General features: G+C 40.4%; 1 protein-coding gene across 6 annotated transcripts in view; it reads left to right on the top strand.

The window, feature by feature from the left end:
• The window catches only part of MYH11 (myosin, heavy chain 11, smooth muscle), a 49,338-nt gene extending 29,974 nt beyond the window's left edge, over positions 1-19,364 (top strand). For 4 of the 6 annotated variants that reach the window (XM_009080786.1, XM_009080785.1, XM_009080784.1 and 1 more), the window contains 26 exons: positions 729-922; positions 1,083-1,204; positions 1,323-1,392; positions 1,536-1,696; positions 2,552-2,660; positions 3,553-3,684; positions 3,967-4,173; positions 4,564-4,701; positions 5,415-5,538; positions 6,027-6,198; positions 6,758-6,970; positions 7,113-7,257; positions 7,346-7,552; positions 8,400-8,504; positions 8,607-8,759; positions 9,191-9,439; positions 9,652-9,864; positions 10,565-10,777; positions 10,962-11,123; positions 11,830-11,958; positions 12,478-12,566; positions 12,808-12,931; positions 13,087-13,295; positions 13,853-13,961; positions 14,553-14,725; positions 18,679-19,364. In XM_009080786.1, the coding sequence (XP_009079034.1) occupies positions 729-922; positions 1,083-1,204; positions 1,323-1,392; positions 1,536-1,696; positions 2,552-2,660; positions 3,553-3,684; positions 3,967-4,173; positions 4,564-4,701; positions 5,415-5,538; positions 6,027-6,198; positions 6,758-6,970; positions 7,113-7,257; positions 7,346-7,552; positions 8,400-8,504; positions 8,607-8,759; positions 9,191-9,439; positions 9,652-9,864; positions 10,565-10,777; positions 10,962-11,123; positions 11,830-11,958; positions 12,478-12,566; positions 12,808-12,931; positions 13,087-13,295; positions 13,853-13,961; positions 14,553-14,725; positions 18,679-18,817 (4,061 nt within the window). In that variant the 3' untranslated portion in view covers positions 18,818-19,364. Of the gene's footprint in view, positions 1-676; positions 923-1,082; positions 1,205-1,322; positions 1,393-1,535; positions 1,697-2,551; positions 2,661-3,552; positions 3,685-3,966; positions 4,174-4,563; positions 4,702-5,414; positions 5,539-6,026; positions 6,199-6,757; positions 6,971-7,112; positions 7,258-7,345; positions 7,553-8,399; positions 8,505-8,606; positions 8,760-9,190; positions 9,440-9,651; positions 9,865-10,564; positions 10,778-10,961; positions 11,124-11,829; positions 11,959-12,477; positions 12,567-12,807; positions 12,932-13,086; positions 13,296-13,852; positions 13,962-14,552; positions 14,726-18,678 lie in introns of all 6 variants that reach the window. The other 2 variants (XM_009080780.1, XM_009080781.1) reach the window with 2 other exon arrangements.
• The last annotated feature ends 2,815 nt before the right edge of the window (positions 19,365-22,179 follow it).

Raw genomic sequence — 22,179 nt, 5'->3', positions numbered from 1 at the left:
AAATTCCTTAGTTAATATTATTCAGCAGCAGAATAAAAATTATTCATTACACTGTTTTAACGTTGCTGAATATGTGACATTTTAGACTTCATTTAATACAGGTTATTATTGGGTGTTAGGAGTGAATGACTTTACACACTCCTCTCACACAAGTCCTGCACAGTTCAGTTCTCTCCAGTGATGTGTAATCTGCTCAAGTGTAATTGACAAAGCCTGAATGCTTATAAAACACAGTTGGTTTTTTAAACATTTATATGGATCTGTAACACATACACTACAGTATAAGTATTTAATTTATTAAGAGAAATGTGCATTCAAATACCAGCAAGGTGGCTCTGAATTATCAGATAACCGAGGGAGATGATTAGCTAGACTTTGAGAATCACTGGGTAACAGATGGGAGTCAAGAGATGATGTTCCTGGTTCTGACACCAGCATACCAATTTGAGCTTGCAGAAGGACTGTCCTTTGTAGAACAAACAAGGTAAAAACATATCCTGGGTATTCAGTTGCTCCATTCTGTCACCAGTTAACAAAGGTCCATGTTGTCATGTTTGACAGTAGACTATTTACCCAGAACATCTTCTAGTACTTTTGTGGGTATGTTTCTACTGCATCATACTGGTCCCTTTGGCCAGTTGCAGCTTAACAGTGCCAGTGACAGGTGTAATGTGAGGTGAGGACAGTTTTTATAAGCAGTTTCATTCATACTTTCTTTTACATTTCAGTGGACCGCATTGTTGGGCTGGACCAAATGGCCAAGATGAGTGAAAGCTCACTCCCTAGTGCTTCCAAAACCAAGAAAGGCATGTTCCGTACTGTTGGACAACTCTACAAGGAGCAGCTGACCAAACTGATGACCACCTTAAGGAATACCAATCCCAACTTTGTCCGCTGTATCATTCCAAATCATGAAAAGAGGGTAAATTTCCAATACTCAGTTTTCAGACTCCTGGCACATTCTTCCCGTCGAGCTGCTCACTGCACATGGCAGAGCTGAATGATGTGTTCAAACATAGATATGTGGATGGTAACACTTTTGTAAATTGCTGTGCTAAAAATACCTTCTGTTCCCTTTTCAGTCTGGCAAACTTGATGCCCATTTAGTGCTGGAGCAGTTGCGCTGCAATGGTGTCTTGGAAGGCATTCGGATCTGCCGACAGGGATTCCCCAACAGGATTGTCTTCCAGGAGTTCCGTCAGAGGTAGGAATCCCTCAGATTCTAGGCCTAACTCTGGGTTTAACAGTGCTGTAATGCATGTTTGTCTGTACAAAACAATCTGATGTGTTTCAACCTCCCTAACATAAATGTCTTTTGGCAGATATGAAATTCTTGCTGCGAGTGCTATTCCTAAAGGATTCATGGATGGGAAGCAGGCTTGCATATTGATGGTGAGGAAAGCATTTTTGATCCTATTGATAATCAGGTCTACACTTGTTATATAAATGTGTTGAGACTGAAGAGAAATGATAAGTGATTTTTAATACCCTAAACCTCAGCACTGGAGTTAACAAATATCCCTGTTTTCCTCCAGATCAAAGCATTAGAACTTGATCCCAACTTGTACAGAATTGGACAGAGTAAAATCTTCTTCAGAACTGGCGTTCTGGCTCACCTGGAAGAAGAGAGAGACCTGAAGATCACAGATGTTATTATCACCTTCCAAGCTATGTCCCGAGGCTACCTAGCAAGAAAGTAAGGATATGTACTAATAAAAAGAATGTCTTCTGCAGCAGAGTATCTACAGGGACTTCTAGTTCTCCATTTAAGAAACTGATAATATTAAGGCATCTTACTATTATTTATTATTTGTATTTCATTAGAACTCAACTTGTGTCCAATGCAAGATTCACTTCCTGCTCAGAAGAGGCTAATTTGTATAATTACAGGGAAGCAGTTACACTGTGAGGCTACTTACATCCCTCTGTACAGTTCTTTCTCTGATGCAATGACCCATCATTAAAATGTGTTTATACAAGCAGGAAGAGCTTCCTAGTCTGTGACTGGAGTCTTAGGCACTACAAGTAGCAGCACCCCTGGCATTTGTAAAACATAAAATAATTTCTTATATAGCTTGGCCGTGGAGCACTTATCATCTAGCATGATCTCAATTGATGTACATCACAAACTATGAACAATAATGCCTTATTTTCTGCATACTGTCAAGGCTTTCAAACTGATGAACAAAGAAATTTAAATATAATATGCTTTAAGAACGTTATCAATGCAAGAACTGAGTGCCTGTGTACTCTGGGAAGATGTTCACACTCAGAACTAGATGTATACTTTGTCATCTCTGCATATCTATGCAGTGCAAACAGCCAAAAACCAGTAGACTAAATAAGAGACCAGAAAGTTAAACAGCATTATCACCTTTCCTCAAGAAAGCACAGGCACTGCTTAAGCAACAAAAGAATTTGTGCCAAGTTTCTCAAGCCGTGTAGCTGATCAGCAGAATCTCATGGCAGAGTTTCTTTGCTCAATGTGTGTATCCTGCAGACACCTTGTATTCTCAGACTGAACCAATTTGCTTTACACTTTTAATTGCAGAGCCTTTGCCAAGAGACAGCAACAGCTGACTGCAATGAAGGTTATCCAAAGAAATTGTGCTGCTTACCTGAAGCTGAGGAACTGGCAATGGTGGAGGCTGTTCACCAAAGTGAGTGACTGCTATCAGTGAATCTCTCCTCAGTTTTCCAAAAGAAATGAAATGCATATGATAATGAGGTGCATCTTGTCAGGCACATTCCTTGTTCCAAAGTCCATTTCAGCTGATGGCAAGAGCTTCATTAGCTTCACAAAATTTGGGGTTAGAGTTATTCTGGATAGTTATATAATGCCATTAACACTACAGTTAGTTCTAGCCTGAGAAGAAAACAAACTAGTTAAGCAAAGATTCATAAAAGATTTTGCATGTTTGGGGACTTGTTTAATTACCAAAAAATGAAATAATTTCACAGAGGTGGATAATGAGAATACAGAGGAAAACTGAGCTTTCTGAACATGCAGAGTGGTATATCTATGGGGAATCCAGTAGCTCAGGAATTGCCTAACTGGGGCACTAAGCATCTTTCTGCTAGGCACTGGAGCAAATTAAGGGTTTTTTCCTATTGAAGAGGTCTGAGGTTTTCAACAATAGCCTTCAGTTTGAATTCAAAAAACTGTTCTTACTTGCACTGATAGCAACCTCCTCTGCAACCAGAAACAGGCAGTAAAACACATCTGCATGTGCACATTGCCCTTCTGTGCAGACTGAAATAAAGCTATATAGCTTTTGTTCATTATTAATGGATGCAAACAGGCCTGGAGCCATTCCAAAAGTGAGGCAGAGGTGCTCACAAGGCTCCAAGAATTAACACAGAGATGGCCAAGACCAACACTGCTAAGGCTTGCTCCTTTAAAGCTGCTTACTTTGAGCTTGGCTGGAGAGTACCTGTCCAGCCTTGAGCAATGGCAGAGTTGCCATTTAGTGCCAGTCAGCCCAGCTCCTTTCCATGCTCAGTAACAGAAATGCTGACAGCAACATTCTTACAAAACCTTCCTATTTTCAGGTGAAACCACTGCTGCAAGTCACCCGCCAAGAGGAAGAAATGCAGGCCAAGGATGAAGAACTACAAAAAACTAAGGAAAGACAACAAAAAGCAGAGAATGAATTGAAGGAGCTGGAACAGAAACACTCACAGGTGATTTACAGCTCTGGGCCTCTGGGAAACACTAGCTGTTCTTTTACCATTTCTAAGAGCTCTTGCAATAATGGTCTCTCTTTCTTTTGTACTCATGACTGCTTTCACTGCAATGGTCCAGAACAACAGTTCAGTGCAGACAAACTCCCAGTTGCTTCAGTAGAGGCCCAACATCCACACAAGAACACATGTTAGAGCTGCTGCCTGTACACCAGGACTATCCAGTAGAGTAACACAACTCACAGTCCAAGCCTTAACTTCCTATCTATTTTATTTGCATAGCTTTGTGAAGAGAAGAACCTCCTTCAGGAACAGCTTCAGGCAGAAACTGAACTGTATGCTGAAGCTGAAGAGATGAGAGTCCGTTTAGCTGCTAAGAAACAAGAGCTGGAAGAGATTCTGCATGAGATGGAAGCCAGAATTGAGGAAGAGGAGGAACGCAGCCAGCAGCTGCAAGGAGAGAAGAAAAAGATGCAACAACAAATGCTGGTAAGGAGCCATAAATGACAAATATGGACAAAAATCCGTATCTCACTCAGGAAAAATGGAGATTGGCAAACTTCAGATCCTATGACAGTGCTTGCTACACAACTTTCTGTGGAACATATGTCTGTGCCACTGAAGTAAGGAAAATCAATTGATGCTCTTTCCTCCAGAGTTCTCCTCTTCCCCACCTGAACTTTAAATAATCTTTCCTCTAAAACATTATTTTAATAAATCTTTTCTGTCACTAATTACTACAGATTGTCTAGTTCTTAGTAAAAACAAAGCTTACAACTTACTCCACATACAGTAATCAACATTCAACATTTCTTAATATCTAAGTGGTGGTTTATTTCCAGATTTCATGTTTTGTGGGTTTCTTTTTCTCCATCAAAGGACCTTGAGGAACAGCTGGAAGAAGAAGAAGCTGCAAGGCAGAAACTGCAACTTGAAAAAGTAGCAGCAGATAGCAAGATAAAGAAAATGGAAGATGATATTCTGATAATGGAAGATCAGAATAACAAGCTAAGCAAGGTAAGAGTTCTGGGTCCAGTTTGTTACTCTGAAAATAGTGAAAGATGAGACAAAACCTTCTCTTCCACTGGAACCACAGGAATACTCATGACTATGTAGTCTCATGTGTGTACAGTTTCAGCAGGCCATAAGTCCAGCCTCTAGCAAATGTATTTATGCTAATTTTTCAATGCTCATTTAAACAATTCAAAATTGTATAAAATTACTGGGCTTGAGATCTGCTGTAGTAACAACATCTTCAAGGAAAGTACCCACAGCAGTCAAGCACAATCAGTCTAAGATGTCTTCTCAGCCATGAGCAGACTAAATCTCTTGGTTTTCAAATCATTTCAACCAAACTTCACAATTAAAACTGGAAGTAACTGTGTATTCCAGGACTTTTTGAAAGGGAATGCTCCTCTGAACTGGGCCCTGTATTTACCTTACCAGCCATTAGAGTGAGCACAAGATTCTACTAGCAGCAGATCAGAGAACATGAAAGTGGTAGACACCACCTCTGTAACAGACAAACTGAAATGTATCACTGCAATCTCAAGAAACAGCATAAAAAGATAGTCTCTTGCACATTTTTAGTTGTTGAAGACTTGCTTCATGATCACCAATGACAGACACTTTAAAGATAGTCTCTTGCACATTTTTAGTTCTTGAAGAGTTGCTTCATGATCACCAATGACAGACATTTCTGCTAACAGAAGTATTTTATGTTTCTTAAGGAAAGAAAACTCCTTGAGGAAAGAATAAGTGATCTAACAACAAATCTTGCAGAAGAAGAAGAAAAAGCCAAAAATCTTACAAAGCTTAAGAACAAACATGAATCTATGATTTCGGAACTTGAAGGTAACACAAGCAATAGTTTGTTGGAGGTTTTGTTGATTTATTATTTTGCCTTGGCACAGAACCAACCAACCAACCAAACAAACAAACAAAAAAAACCCCAAACCCCAGAATTTGGAAAGAACTTCTAAAAAATCTGTGGGATGTTTTTCAAATTTCTTATGCTGAAACTACTTGGTACATGAGAGTCATCAAAACCTCAGGGTGCATGAACCACAGATATCTTTTATTTTTTACATACAAAAGAGTAGAGAGAAAACTGAGAGAAAAAAATTAATGTTCTTCTGGAAAAAGAGAAATAAATTATTCCTTGGGATGGCTAGAAATAAGCAGTGGCAGTACAGTATTGCATCTTGCCTCAAAAACACAGTGACTATAGTTAAATGTATGGCCACAGTGGAGGCCAGAACAATTCTTTGCCTAAGTTCAAGATGAAATTAAGGACTCTTTGCACTAGTGCACTCTGATGACTAAAATCCTCACTTTTTCAGTGCGGCTGAAGAAGGAAGAGAAGAGCAGACAAGAACTGGATAAAGTTAAGAGGAAGTTGGAAGGGGAGGCAAATGATCTACATGAGCAAATTGCAGAGCTCCAGGCACAAATTGCTGAGCTGAAGGCACAGCTAGCTAAGAAGGAGGAAGAACTGCAGGCTGCTCTAGCCAGGTATTCACTCCTGAGTCTGCACACAGTTAAAAACCCAGTCTGGAACATATGTCTTGCCCTTCCTCAGACACTGAGAAGCTGCAGCTATGAATCTCACATCAGTTCATCCTCCCATTTTTCAAACTTCCTTTTGTGAAGAATAATCACACTATTGTTTGTCCACAGACAAATAATCTTACCTTCAGGTATCAATAAATATCCCTCTTCCCACAGGCAACAGCAGTGCTGTCAAGTAAACAATGAAATTTAACACCATAATTCACAGGCAAAAGGCAGAAATGAATTAAGAGTCTGACCTTGATTCACTCTGGAATGTCAGTGGATTTTCTGTGTAAAATTAAGAGTGACAACACTCAGCCAAAACTTTTGCTGAATCAACTGATCAGCATCTCCAGGCAAAGTACAGCTGCCAGATTTTTATTGAGTCAGTCCCTGCTCTTTCTTTGGTATTTTCTTGTACAGAAACTATAAACCTTTAATGTCTGTATATTGATTTCCTCAAAGTGAAATTATCAGGGGGAGTTTAATTTATAAAATGAAATCATCTCTTTTCAAAAAGGCTTGAAGATGAAACTAGCCAGAAGAACAATGCCCTCAAGAAGATCCGTGAATTGGAATCTCACATCTCTGATCTCCAGGAAGACTTGGAGTCTGAAAGAGCTGCAAGAAACAAAGCAGAAAAACAGAAGAGAGACCTAGGTGAAGAACTGGAGGCTCTTAAGACAGAGCTTGAGGATACTTTGGATACCACAGCCACCCAGCAAGAGCTCAGGTATGGAGATATAACACATGGGTCAAAAAGAAGTGTCATCAAGCTCAGTACAACACTGTACTAACTGTGCAGTAGTGTTACTTTCCCAGTGGCTGGAATGTTCTTTGTTGCTGCTGCTCCATTTATGTATGTTACCTTCCAGAGCAAAGCGTGAGCAGGAGGTCACGGTGCTGAAGAAAGCTCTGGAGGAGGAGACTCGAACTCACGAAGCCCAAGTCCAGGAGATGAGGCAAAAGCACACTCAAGCTGTGGAAGAGCTAACGGAGCAGCTGGAACAATTTAAAAGGGTAAACAGAAACTCATCTTATTGATCACTATCCACTAGATAACGTGACTTCCTTTCATAATTCATCTTTCTTCATTTCATGTTTGTAGGCTAAAGCAAACTTGGATAAGACCAAACAGTCATTGGAGAAAGACAACGCTGACCTGGCTAATGAAGTCAGGAGCTTGAATCAGGCCAAACAAGATGTAGAGCACAAAAAGAAGAAGCTGGAAGTACAGCTGCAAGACTTACAGTCCAAATACACTGAGGGAGAGCGTGTTCGGACAGAACTCAATGAAAAAGTTCACAAATTACAGGTAGGAAGGAATCTAATGTTTTGTTGTGACACCCTGGGATTGAGAAGACTAGTTTATACTGTTGTGTGAGGGTATACCTGGAGAAATCCTGACCCTGCAGCTAAGAAAGCTCTGGTTTTTGTCATCTGTAGGGTTCCTACCTTAAACTGCTACCTCAATTACCACACAATTGATCAACTACAGCCTCTGATGAAACTGAGAGGATACACTGCCACTGAGACAGTGACTATGCATGTCCAGCAATACTAATCAAGCTTATTGTTACATCTTGTTCTCAGCAGCAGTAACCATTTCTTTATTAATCAAGCTTATTGTTACATCTTGTTCCCAGCAGCAGTAACCATTGCTTTAATAAGTTGGTAGATAAATAAGAAAATATAATTAAATGCATTAACTTCAATCAAACTTGGGAAGAGAAAGGAAAATCCACCAAAAATCTCCATTCTCCTTTGCAACTCATTGCTTGGAACATACTGTATTACTTCCTGAATATGCCTAAGGTTTGATATAGAGTAATAAAATAAGCTAAACTAGACCAAAATGGCATTAGACCTTGTGGGTCTTAATACACAGGTCACAAAGATGACACATGTAGTCACCGCAGAGTGTGTGTAGAATTTAGTTCCACGGGAATTAAATCCCACATATTGTCCAGAAATGTGGTAAAACTGTGAATTCCAGCTAAGCTAGAAACTCTGTTGGTGCTTGAGGTGACCCAGAGGCATACAAGGAGATTCAGATCATGTTCAAAGTTAGGATTTCAAACAAAAACAAGCCAACTAAAGTTTGGAGGAAGATTTCAACATTGTGCAAAATAACTGAATTTTTTCACTGTGGTGTCTCACAGGTGGAGGTTGAAAATGTTACTGGTTTGCTCAATGAAGCAGAAAGCAAGACAATCAAATTGACCAAAGATGTTGCAGCCTTAGGATCTCAGCTACAAGATACACAGGTAAACTTGCATCCAAGAACAGCTCACTGACAATATTCATAAAATGCACTATAAAAAGCCCTAAACTAATGACTGTACTGCTGATTGATGTGGTGACTGCAGGAGCTGCTTCAGGAAGAAACGCGGCAGAAGCTAAATGTCACTACCAAACTTCGTCAGTTGGAGGATGACAAGAACAGCTTGCAGGAGCAGTTGGATGAAGAAGTAGAAGCAAAACAAAATCTGGAGAGACATATTTCAACACTGACAATACAGGTATCAGTGCCATAGCTAACCCATTAGCTCCACCACTGAGAGCTTTGTCAGCAATTCCAGAGGATCTGTAGAATTACCCTGGCACAGCACATAGACCTCCAGGGAACTAGTGCTGTTAGCCCAGATGGCATTAGTGAAGTTCCACAGTGGAGGCAGCAGTCTCCCTTTCCTTTGAAGTATGATCTCTAGGACAGGTACAAATGCAAAGTAGCTCCAAAGATAATCTTGCCACAAGGCCTGTATGTGCATACTAGGTCTGTGCTCTGCCTCATTTTATGAGGGCTGAGTGATGGGGAACTGGTCACTAGTTTCACTTGGGTCAAAAATAGGTAAGATCTCCAAGTCTTAGTTGTCTCCTGGCCAAGTGATGTCTCTCTGCCATGTTTTGTTGTCACTGCTACAAAGGTTTGTCCTCTGAATTCAAATTTCAGCTCTCTGACTCTAAGAAGAAGATACAGGAATATACCAGCACAATAGAAATCATGGAAGAAGGCAAAAAGAAATTTCAGAAGGAAATTGAAAGTCTCACACAACAGTTTGAGGAAAAGGCTGCTTCTTATGACAAACTGGAAAAAACCAAGAACAGACTCCAGCAGGAGCTGGATGACCTGGTGGTGGACTTAGACAACCAGCGTCAGCTGGTCTCCAATCTGGAGAAGAAACAGAAGAAGTTTGATCAGGTATGGACTTGCTGTGTTATCCCCTGTCTTCTCTGGAACTCACAGAGTCCACTGGTTTAGTGAAAAAGGACAAAAAATAAACTAAAATTTAATTCCACGTAGACTGGCGAATTTTGTATTTATATACCTTTATCAACAGCAGAGATTTTTCTCTGCTGCAATAGAAAAACGCTATTAATAATGACTTCCTGTATTAACACTACTTTTTACAGATGCTAGCTGAAGAGAAAAACATCTCTTCAAAATATGCAGATGAAAGGGACAGAGCAGAAGCTGAAGCTAGAGAAAAGGAAACAAAGGCTTTGTCATTGGCCCGAGCACTTGAAGAGGCTTTGGAAGCCAAAGAAGAACTGGAGAGAACGAACAAAATGTTGAAAGCTGAAATGGAAGATCTTGTTAGCTCCAAAGATGATGTTGGCAAGAATGTAAGTTTTGGTCTTAGAACAATTTCCACAACAATAACTTAAAATAGCAGCTAAAAAAAGAGATCATTGTTTTCAGTGTGGGAAATTCTCTGTGGCACACAAATCCATCCAGCAAGATCAGATATGTCAGACATAATTCAAAGGCTATTCCATTTGTGTCAAAACTTCCAAGGGACTTGGCAAAGTAACTGTAAACTATCTTTATTTTTAACATAACTTCAAGCATGAAGAAGATTCTTATTGATTACTAAGACTGAAAAAAAGTTAGAGAGATTCTAAATCATTTACTAGTTTATTACACAGCTTTGAAATTGTAAACTCCACAATTCGGATTTTATTAGTTAGATTTGACTTTGCCACCTGCCTAATGTTTACTTATACAGCTGCAGCAAATTTCCACTGATGCACTGCCAATCACTTCTTTTATAACAGGGATATAATTATATTACTTGTAATATTAAATAAATTATGATATTTGACTAGATTAAAAATGAAAGTTTGAGATAAGGAGAATCTCAGGTTCTTTTAACACAGATTTGCAAGAGTACCAAAAAAAAGCTTATTTACCATTTTCAGTGTAAATTAGGTCTTTCATTGTCCACAGCTAATAATTTCAAATGTGGCCTATACTGCAGGTAGACTGTGTTTAACCACAATTGGGTTTGTTTCTCAAATCTATTAAATTCCCATTGCTTGAAAGGTCCATGAATTGGAGAAATCTAAACGGACCCTTGAGCAGCAAGTGGAAGAGATGAAGACACAACTAGAAGAGCTGGAGGATGAGTTACAGGCTGCTGAAGATGCCAAACTCAGGTTGGAGGTTAATATGCAGGCCCTGAAAGGCCAGTTTGAAAGAGATTTACAAGCCAGAGATGAACAGAATGAGGAGAAGAAAAGACAACTCCTTAAACAGGTACCCTTCGTTTGACTCCTTTCAAAAATCTTTAATTTTGGGATAAATTGGAAGTCTATTTTAACTGCCAGGAAAATCATAGGTAAAAGATACAGAGGGCTGTACGTATTATTTAGACAAGCACAGAGTGCTTAAGAGTGTTCAAGGATTTTGCTAAACTGAATTTGTTTTCTTTAATGATCAGCTCCATGAATATGAAACGGAACTGGAAGATGAGCGGAAGCAACGTGCCCTGGCAGCTGCTGCCAAGAAGAAGCTGGAGATGGATGTTAAGGACCTAGAAGGCCAAGCTGATTCTGCTAATAAGGGTCGGGAAGAAGCCATCAAACAGCTTCGCAAATTACAGGTATACAATCCTGCAAATACAGTTTGTCCCACTGCTGTTTTGCTCAGTCACAACACAAAAGTTAGGTGACATCTGTTAACTTGATGCCTGTTGCAGATTATTGGTCAGGGGGCAGTTTTAACTAGACCCCCATACCCAAATATCTGTATTGTAATGGTCAGTTTGAATGACAATGGAAAATTCCACAGGGCAAATGATTAAAATCTTACATTTCATCACTGCAGAGAGCTTCTAAAATTCTGCAGCCAACACTCACCTACTATCAATTTACCCATGAAGTAAAACAAAGCTTCCCATGTAGAGAAAGGGCTACAAGATAAAATCTATTACAGGGTTTCAACCCTGGGTCTAACAGCTGACTCAAGAGCATAAAAAAGTGTTCAGAAATCATGTTGTCTCTGAATTAGCATCTTCCTGTGTATACTCTGCCTCTCCATATCAACTCTTCTGTCACATGCTGACAGCTGAACAACAAATGATTAAGACTGCACATATATTCAAATATTCAGAGGAAATATGGGCAACAGGCACCACGAAAGCTGCAGTATGCAAGTGGAAGCATTGCCCTTCTTGGAATAGCATTTCAGACCTTTCCAACAGACCTCTCCAGAAAATATAATTTAAGCAGCATTATGACTATGTGTTCTGCAGTGTCTAAATTTCTTTCTACTGAAATGGTAATAAATTTGCTATTCTTTTCAACAAGGCTCAGATGAAGGACTACCAACGAGAGCTGGATGATGCACGGGCTGCCAGAGAAGAAATATTTGCTACAGCCAGAGAAAATGAGAAGAAAGCAAAGGGCCTGGAAGCAGACCTCATGCAGCTTCAGGAGGTAAAGTGGGAAACTTAAGAGCAGTATGAAGGAGGCTACACATGACCTTCATTAGCAAAACAGAACTGCAATAATATAACAACTATCATGGTTTGAAAGCTCTAAGCAACACTTGTGACAAGTTCCATGTGCTCCATGCACTTCACCAAAGTTGTTGGATCTACATCTGAGCAGAGCCACAGTTCACCATTGTTAAAGGGAAATGAACTGTATGATCCAACACAAATTGTTTTCAATTGCTATACATTCCTCAAGTCTTGTTACTGCCATTATTCCTCATGTATTAAATGGCAATTTTATGACTAAAACCAATAAAACACAAACCAGCTGACAGGCTGGATCAAGTGTATTGCATTGTACTTCCCTAGGGTTTATATGACACAAGTTTATTCCATTAGCAAGACAACCCATCTTATACATGTTTTAGAAAGCTTACAGTGGTTTCACCATGCTGTATCTATTTGTCTGAACATTTACTTGCTCTTTTCTTTACTATGGTGCCTTTTCCTTTCCTCCTAGGAACTGGCTGCTGCAGAGAGAGCTCGCAAACAAGCAGATCTGGAGAAAGAAGAGATGGCAGAGGAACTTGCAAGTGCTGCTTCTGGAAGGTAGGAATACATTGAATTAAGCACAAGCCTGAAACATGCTATGAATGTTGCATGGCTGCCAAGAGAAGTTATGTTCCTCTCCCAACAGCCGTCTGGTCTTGCCAACACAACATGCACACATATGACTAGTTTCTGTGAAATATCTAGTTCTCTTTATGAATTACTGGCAGTTCATAATAGTTTCAAACACATTCAACTGGTCAGAGCCATAACTACACTCTTAATAAATTTCAACTTACAGGAACAGCCTTCAGGATGAGAAACGGCGCCTGGAGGCAAGAATTGCTCAGCTGGAGGAAGAGTTGGAAGAGGAGCAGGGCAACATAGAGGCAATGGGTGATCGCATGAGGAAAGCAGTACAGCAGGTAAAGCTCATTTCAACACATGGCACTTTGAGTTTGTAGCCCAGCAAAAGCTATTTGTGGTCCCAAATATTTGGAGAACTGCCACCCCAAATGGTCACCTGTCATTTCTCTGAAAGCATGCAACACTTCTGACAGCATCCCTTCCCACCTTGCAGGCAGAGCAGCTGAACAATGAGCTGGCAACAGAGCGCTCAACCGCACAGAAGAATGAAAATGCTCGGCAGCAACTGGAGAGGCAGAACAAAGAGCTAAAGAGTAAGCTGCAAGAGATGGAGGGAGCTGTGAAGTCCAAATTCAAAACTACAATTGCTGCTCTGGAGGCCAAAATTGCTTCTCTCGAAGAGCAATTGGAACAGGAAGCCAGGTACTGGTCTCACAGAGGGCACAGCTGTCCATTTATTGTTCCAGTTAATGAGACAGAAAGTAAACAAAGGCAAACAGGATTTGTATCATCAGATTCTCAGTGCCATTAAGACTTGGTAAAGCCTCTTTCTCACTTAACATTTCTGAGGCATAAGGCGAGTAACTGGAGTTCTTAGTTTCTGATTAAGAACCATTTCATTACCAGAAAGTTCTACTACCAAAGGCAAAGATCTGCTCCCCCACAGTGTAGAGTAACTGCCCCATTAGGCTGAAAGGTTAATTGCCATAACACATTGTGCCACTTGCAGAATGATACCTTGAGGAAATCACTTCGTGCTTCAGAATAGACTTCCTGGAGCACCTCTAGCATACAGCAAAGACATATATTTGCTTTGGGAAGAAGAAAATGGCCTTTAAGTTTTCCTTAGAATTCACCTGTTGAATTCAGTAAGACCTTTAACACATGGATCCTTGGAGCCAGTTACATGAGAAACAAATCTGAGGCAAGTGAAGGCTACAGACCTCCCACATAACCAAGTGTTGTACTGTCCTTTGCAGAGAGAAGCAGGCTGCAGCCAAGACGTTGCGCCAGAAGGACAAGAAGCTGAAGGATGCACTGCTGCAGGTGGAAGACGAGAGAAAGCAAGCAGAGCAGTACAAAGATCAGGTATGACACTGTCACGAGGGCCTGAGTGTAGGGCTCAGGAATTTTCAGGCTTTAACCCTAAGAAAGGAAGATTACATGTTCTGTCTCAAACAAATGCCCTTCTGGAAAGCAGACTGTATGTTTGGATTCTATGCTGGGAGAGCTATAAAGCCCTTTGCTAAAAGATGGGACAATGTAATTCTACCACGCTACACCAAGTGCCAAAGCACTAGCCCATGCCAGCCAGCTGTAGTAGTCTGACAGCACAGGGAAAAGTAGGACTGTGCACAACATCCTTATCAGCATATGAATGGAGGTGCTGAACACATTTTATTTCAAAATTTTACCTTTACCTAATGTGCATCAACCTGCAAGCCAGAAAAGCAGAGGTAGGACTGTGCAGCAAAAGAAACAACAAGGTAGTGTCTGAATACAGTATCTATCAGCAAAATGAACTCCCACAAAGCAAAGTTCTTTTTAGATTTTCAGCTTCCACCTTTGATTTGGGTCATGTTTCAATAAAACTCTCAGTAGAAGTATACAATTAAATGAGGAACGTAAAGTTACTAGATCTGTTTTAAATGAAAGCATTACTCTAAAATTTCCCTGTAGGCTGAGAAGGGCAACACACGACTCAAGCAATTGAAAAGGCAGCTGGAGGAGGCTGAGGAAGAGTCTCAGCGTATCAACGCCAACCGCAGGAAGCTGCAGAGAGAGCTGGATGAAGCTACTGAGAGTAACGAAGCCCTGGGCCGTGAGGTTGCAGCACTGAAGAGCAAGCTCAGGTAGAGTGCCCTTGTTTGGGATAGCCCTTCCCACTCATTGACAGCCTTGAAGTATAGAACTAAACTACAGAGGTGAAAAAAAGTCTGTCAGGTAAAGAATAGGCACTGATAATGCTGCTAAGTTATTCACTCCTTGTATAAGTTTGGCAGACAGAACAAAAGGGTGAAGTCAGAAGTGAAGTGCATTTCATAGACTGCAGCAGGCTGAGGATTTCAGCTGTGAGGTGAACAACTCTGATAACATGGCACCGGCCTTACTCTTCTCTAATCAAACTCCTGTTGGCTTAAATGGGAACAGAATTAGGCTTGGTTGCTTTTGGAAACACCCCTATACAATGGCTGTATCTATTTGTACAGAAGCAGTCACAAAAGGGTAGAAATGCTTGTGCTTTTCACACTTTCACACATGCATAACTCATACACAACAATCATAAACAGTCTTGGATAACATCACAGGTGGCAAAAGGCAAAGCACGTTAAATGACTCTTATTCAAAAGTCTCTTTGGACTTCACCACGAAGGGATAAAGTGTCTTCAGACTGAGGAAAAGATCCAAACATCCCTTTGCACTTCCTTGTTAAAACTTACTGGGAAAAAGACAAAGCTGTGATCAGTCAGTGACATCCCTGAGTTCTCCTGCACTCGCTGGGTTTGAAAACACCAGCTCACTGAAATAAAGAGGCTGACTTCAGTTAAAGGAAATTGCTCTATCTGCATCACCACAGCATAAAATTTCATTTTCTACCTAAACCCAACAGTATGTCAGATGAAAGAAAATCAACTGCCTGGTTGTGTTCTCAAAGTAGTTTGCCAGTGTGTCTACCAGAAACATGCATGAACCTTCAGATGTGGATTTCCTTCAAAGTGAAGAGTTAAGAAAGTGGAAGCCTTTTCCATTAGCACCATCTCAGGTGGTACATGTTCCTGGCTGCTTTACAAAGCAGTGGCTGTGCCCAGCCTTTTTTATATAGAACAACATAAGGCTCATTTTTGTTTTATCTATATGTAATGTAATTGGCTGTCATGTACTTTGTTTAATTATTTAAAAGTAATTACATACCTCTGATCATGACCATGTGCGTAGTATAACTGCCCAGGACTCTTTATCTCTGTTTCAGAGGGACACAGGAACCTTCGCATGACTAAGCAGGTACCATGCCTTCAACTTTGCAGCTAGCTTGTATTGCACAAATTTCCATTTTCTTTGGCCCTGGTTAAAATTATCTGAGGTTTCTGCAAACTGTGAAGGCTTGGATATCTTGGCATTAATTTGTTTTACCAAAAGAGACAAATATTACAATAATCTAGCTACCATCAGCTGTTCATCAGCAATACATCTTTCTTACAAGTAGGTTATGTACTGACATACCAACATTGCATTCTCACAAGCTCTACCAACAGAGTACCTAATGAAGTACTCTGACTTTTTCTGCATGACAATTTTTGTTTTTGCACATCATTTTTGTGCACAGCCACAAAGATTAAATTTTTTTCAAATCCAATTCACCATTGATTAGTACAATTGATTAAAAGGACTAATGAATACGAAGTGTCACAGCATGTCACTAGAATCTCACAGTATTTATTATGCCTACTGTAATGCTGACTCTAAGGTAAGATTCCATCTTATTCACCTGCTATTTGGGAAGACCTTCCATGCATGTGATTTATCACACCACAGAATCACAGACAAAAGAGAAAGCCTTGCCTTTCATTATGTAGCACTGTGCCTGTAATGCTTACAAAGAGTTGTTACTCAGGCTTTTAGAGCTATTTTGCAGTGTTACATTGCTTGTCCACTGTTATTAAAAGATCGAGCACAGACACAGAACTGAAAGCTGACACTGTAACCTAGCACAGCATTATATTATACTTGATCACGTTCTCTGGAGATGGCAATAATACCTGCTGTTGCAAAAATTAGAGAGCTATTGCCTTGTAATATTTGTATATTTTCCATTTTCCATATGCTGGATTTTGCTGTGAATACACAAATATTTAAAGATGATGTCTTGTCCTTGCATGTGCCTTTCAGTCAGCCTGATATTTCCAGTCATACTGTTATTCAAGCAGTACTCCAGTAGCACTTGTTCAAAGGCAGATTAAATAAAGATGCTAAGCAAAACCTCTAAAGGTGCTACTGCCAACATGAATATTACAGAGCCCATAAACCTGTTTAAGAGGAACAGATGCGAACAGAAAGTGTTTACCCACAGGGCCAATAGCAGTTTAAAGAACTGTTAGGTTTATGCATACTGTACCAGTTTATGTTACTAAGTGGTTAGTATGTGATAAGGAGTTCAGTTCGTAGCCAAAACTGCAGTACACAATTTGGTTAGACTCTTGCTATTGCTCCCCCAGTCCCATGTTCTCTTACAGGACTGAATTACTGCAGCACAAAGAGAGTTATCCTACAAATGACTCATGAGTAACTGAGTCCAGATAGCACAAGTCCAAGGGGATAAAGAGCTCCTCCTTTATCAACAAGAATGAATTTACTGACCTAATCAGAACTTTCTTATTAAACAATAATAACAAATATCTGCTATCATAAAATAGCAGACACTGCTGTTAGCCTCTGCCAAGCACACACCAGGGTAGAGATGACATAGTCTTGTATTCAATATGTACCATCAGCACCAGAACAGCTATGGTTAACAGCAGAACTTCAATGAAGCTTTATTATCCAGCTAACTGCTTGCTCACACTGAAGCTTAAGGGCAGAACTGTGGAAAACAGACTACAAGTCACATTTCCACCTTGAAAACACAGATCCCATCATATGGAAGACTGAACTTTGGACTTCAATAGCTGCTTCAGAAAGGACACTGGCTTAGTCTCTTGCAAGGACAAGACAAGCCTTTAAATATTTATGCATGATTGCTGTACCCAAAAGTGCAGTCTCGAATATATTTAACACCAAATTAGTAATTTTGGCACAATATTCAGTGATCATGGATTTATTTTATTGCTTACGTCTGTGGTCTCAAGCCTTTACAAAGGTTTGCTTAATGAGGGGCAAGTGAGAGGCCATGTTACCAAACTGAAGCGCTTTGCAGCACAGTAGCCATGGAGGCCAAGAAGAGACAAACCCATCTTCTGTCTCACTTGCTCACACCTCTCCAAAAAATTAACCTTGAGGACCAAAGTGTCCCTGCCTTGGGACATGGCTATGAAATATATGGGGATGGGAGGGAGATGGGAGAGGAAAAGGGGGTAAAATGGGAAAAGCATTTTCTGTAAGACACTTGCACTGCTAAGCATTAGCACCTGGGTTATAGCACAGTTCCAAAGCAGTGATGGTTTCCTCTCTCCATTGGGAAAGAGATTGGAGTTAATCACAACCTAGGATGCCATACCTGCCAAAGCAACTGTAGTGCTTTGACCAGTGCAGCCTTTGCAGAGAGGAACTGTGGGCTCAAAAATGCCTGCTGACATCCACAGCACTCTGCAGTTCAAGGGCTCATGGACTCTAAGGAACTGGTGTACTTACTCAGACTGTAGGTCAGAAATTCAGCACAAGTTTGTTCTCCCTCCTTGCTCTTCTAAAGAGCCAGGATGGACATAACTCCCCTGCTGTTGTGGGCATGAGCAGCATCTTCTTCCATTCCTTCCAAGCACAACCAGTTGCAGTACACATAGGGAAAACAGTGCAATCAGGGGAAGTGTAGGTGTGATTTGGGGCAGATGAGATTCTGTGGAGAAGAACTTCAAGCACAAGAACAGGAATCTCACCACCGTTCCAGGCAATTGGGAGTCTCAACCTGTTCCCAAATTACTCTTACATCCTACACAACAGAAAGTTGTGTTAGAGGCCCACAGCTCTTGGCTTTTCTGCATTAAGAACCATCAGCCCCACATGTCCTGTTACAAAACTCTGTGTTTGTTTGTGAAGACTCCAAATAACCTAACACCTGATTTATTTTTTTTCTTTTTCCCCCCTCTCACTGCAGGAGGGGAAATGAGCCAGCATCTTTTGCCCCACCTCGTAGATCTGGAGGCAGAAGAGTCATTGAGAATGCAACAGATGGAGTTGATGATGAAATGGATGCAAGAGATGGAGATTACAATGGAACAAAAGCCAGTGAATAAACACGCTTAAAAAATTGCACTGCAGCAGAGGGAGGGAGGACGATATTTAGCACTGTATAAGTCTACTCTTAGTGTCAAGGTCACATACACCCACTCCTCTGACAATGATAAAAGCACAACTGCCTTGTCTCCAATGTAGAGATTGACGTTAAAAGTACTCCAAAACTTTTTACCATGGAGTGTATTTGAAAAGGTGGGGGGTTTATTAACAGAGCAACTCACTTTGAGAATCTTCCAGAAAAGTGAGTTTTAGTAGCTGAAACTATTTAAATCCCAATGAACTATAGTCTACAAAGGATTTGTGAGACTGTTGAAGGGGAAAAGACAAAAAAAGGCATTGGTCAGTTAATCTTTTCTTAAACTTTCATTTTGTTTTGAGTATTCAATTAATATAGGGTTTTCTCCTGGTTACTACACCCCTGATGCACAATTCACAAGGTGGAAGTGCCTTTTAATCACTTACTGAAAAATATCATTTGTTCAAATTAAGTCAACTGTTACAGTTTTATATGCACCATGGATGTGCTTACACACTAATAAAAGGCTACAAAAATTACTCCAGTATTCTTGTGTACAGGTGTCACTTGGATGCATTACAGCATGCTCAAAGGGAATGGGGGATGCAGCAAAGCTTCTCTAAAACTGAAATGCTTCTTAGAAAAAGTCATCTGTAATCATTAGAAAACACCCTGAATTTCTTCCAAGCAATTGCTTTTGAAGAAATAAAAACAAAACTATGTATACTGAGCTGAAAGTAAAATGACACAGTACTTGGGGCAGGTTTGATTACCTCATGGTCATGTGGTGCTAACTGAGGTGCCCCTGGATGTATCCAAGGTCTGACAGACATGACACAGGACCTACAGGAAATTTGCACCATTCTGGTACAGGAGCTGGAAACCAGGCAGGGCCCTAAATGTTTGTCTGTAGGCAACTGAACCCACCCTTGAAGTCTGTTATGTGTAGAAATATTTCCAATCAAAGCCTCGGAACAGGCTGAAAACAATTAGAACCAGCAGCCCACACTGACTGCAGGAGTCCAAGCCAAGCTATTCTGCATAAAGGGATCAGCACACAGTTACTTTTTATTTTTGGACCACTCCAACAAGACCACAGCCTACTCCTGGGAACTACCAGGACCTACCACAAACTCATGCAGCTCTAGTACTTCAGACAGCAGCAGCATTGTGGTCACACCAGGGCAGCAGTGAGCCATGCACAGCAAAGAGTGCAGAGAGCTCACTTGATGTCTTCGATTGTACAGCAAGTGAGCCGTAAGCAGTGTGACTACAGGGAGAGCAAATCATGCAAAAGCATTCACCTTGACCGCTAATGCAATCATTGTCTAAATAGAAGCATTGCTCCAGAAGGTACAGAGATCATGAACTGGAGATTCAGAGTAGGTAGGGTTTAGCCAGCACAATCAGAGCCCAGAGAATTCTCTCTGCTCATGAAAGAGTAAAGGAAAAATCCATTTGGAGCAATTAAGATGACAAGCTGCAGTGGAGGGGGGTTAGAAGCTATTGGATAAGACTTTTTCATTGCTTGATGAGCCACTCAAGCCCAGCTCTGTAAAGATGCTCAAGAGCTGGGTGTTAAATACAGTTTGTGAGTCTGCATGTGTGGGAACAAAGAGACCAAGAAAGTCAGACTTCATGTAAAATGGTGTTAAGTACCAATGCTTGGAGCAGAACCAGCAATCTTAATGTAGAACCCTTCCTTCTAAGAGGAATTTTTCTAGAAAATTCACATGCATAATGGTAGAAGTTGGTCTGATGGTCAAAGTGCTGCCCCATCACTTGAGAAACTCAGGTTCCAGTCCCTGCTCTGCAAAGCTGGTGACAAAATAGGGAGTCAGAGTTGCTTTAGTAACACCACAGAAAGCAAAGCATCCTTCTGCAACAGTGGCTGAACCAAAAGTTCTTCTCTGTACCACCACAAAGGCAACTGTTCCATACTAAATGATTCTGACAATTACCAATAGCATATCCACCCTCATCTCTCTAATTCCATCTGTACTCACATTAATAATATATCTGTAAAATATGCTATGCTAACACAGCCACAATTTTCCAACTTTCTACCTTATCTCAGGGCTGTACCTCAATCTGACTACAAGCCAACTTGCTCACCAAGCAGGCAAATTCTGGCAAGTTAAGGAAAATGCGACTTGTCTTCATAGAATCATAGAATGGTTTGGAAGTGACACTTAAAGGTCACCTAGTCTAAACCCCTGCAATGAAGAGTGTCACCTTCAACTCGATCAGGGTGCTCAGAGCCCTACCCAACCTGGCCTTGAATGTTTCCAGGGATGGGACATCCACCACTTCTCTAGGCAACCTGTTCCAGTGTTTCACCAACCTCACTGTAAAAATCTTCTTCCATAATCCAATCTAAAGCGACCCTTTTTTAGTTTAAAACCATTTCCCCTTGTCCGCCCACAACAGTGTGAGAGGACAAAAATCCTGAGTTCAAGACCTTAAGAGAGCAATGCCAATATCCCAAGCACTGTAAATTCCAGAGCATCTTTAGCTATGGCAATATTTACATTCCTTAGAGGAGGAAACCACGAGAAGAAAGAGATGCAGGAAAATCTTTGCAAATGATTTAGCAAAACAAACAATATCTCAACTTCATTGATCAGAAACAGGTAGTAAATATCTGTGCACATACCACAGTAACAACATGCAAGAAAAAAATAACTCAAATGCACTAACAAATAGCATTAAAAATAAGCTTTATTCTGCTCCCCAGTTAAACCAACTCTGTAGATGATTGGAAAATGGAAATAATCTGTGGTTATTTCATGTTCCACAGAAAGAGGTGTATCAGTGGCTGTTTTCACAGTTTTCTTGAAAACAAAACAAAAAACCCAAACACATTCATGTATTCTTTTTTCAAGTAAGTTCCTCCTATCCCCCCCCAAAAAAAAAACCACCATAAAAATTGTTTAGTCATGATTACTTTTGCAAAGTACAGGCTTCCATAAAATACAGTAACACTGTGAGTGGACCTACTCCAAAACAAACTCAAATGCAGTAAATATTCTACAGGGAAAAAAAAAAGATGTCAAAATAATTCTCTATTCATATACACCTGTCTAGCATAAAGGATTTTTCAGGTTAAAAACATTTCTAAATTAGTGACAGCTGAAAGCATATTGGCATAGAAATATAAAACAAGCAAAAAAACACTAAACCCCAAGGCACATTAATAAAGGGAGGTCTGTAAAGCAGTAAAACCCATCTATAAAGATGTTAGGACTAGAAACTTAATGAGGTCTCTGGCTTCCTACACCTGCCAGGCTTTCTGGGCCACAATATGGCAAAGAAAAAAGACGTCTATATGCTAAGCCTGTCCCA

Source organism: Acanthisitta chloris, unplaced genomic scaffold, assembly GCF_000695815.1.
Source record: "Acanthisitta chloris isolate BGI_N310 unplaced genomic scaffold, ASM69581v1 scaffold16918, whole genome shotgun sequence".
Taxonomy (NCBI): Eukaryota; Metazoa; Chordata; class Aves; order Passeriformes; family Acanthisittidae; genus Acanthisitta; species Acanthisitta chloris.
Note: the sequence above shows the minus strand (reverse complement) of the source record. Positions and strands in the feature narration are given on the sequence as shown.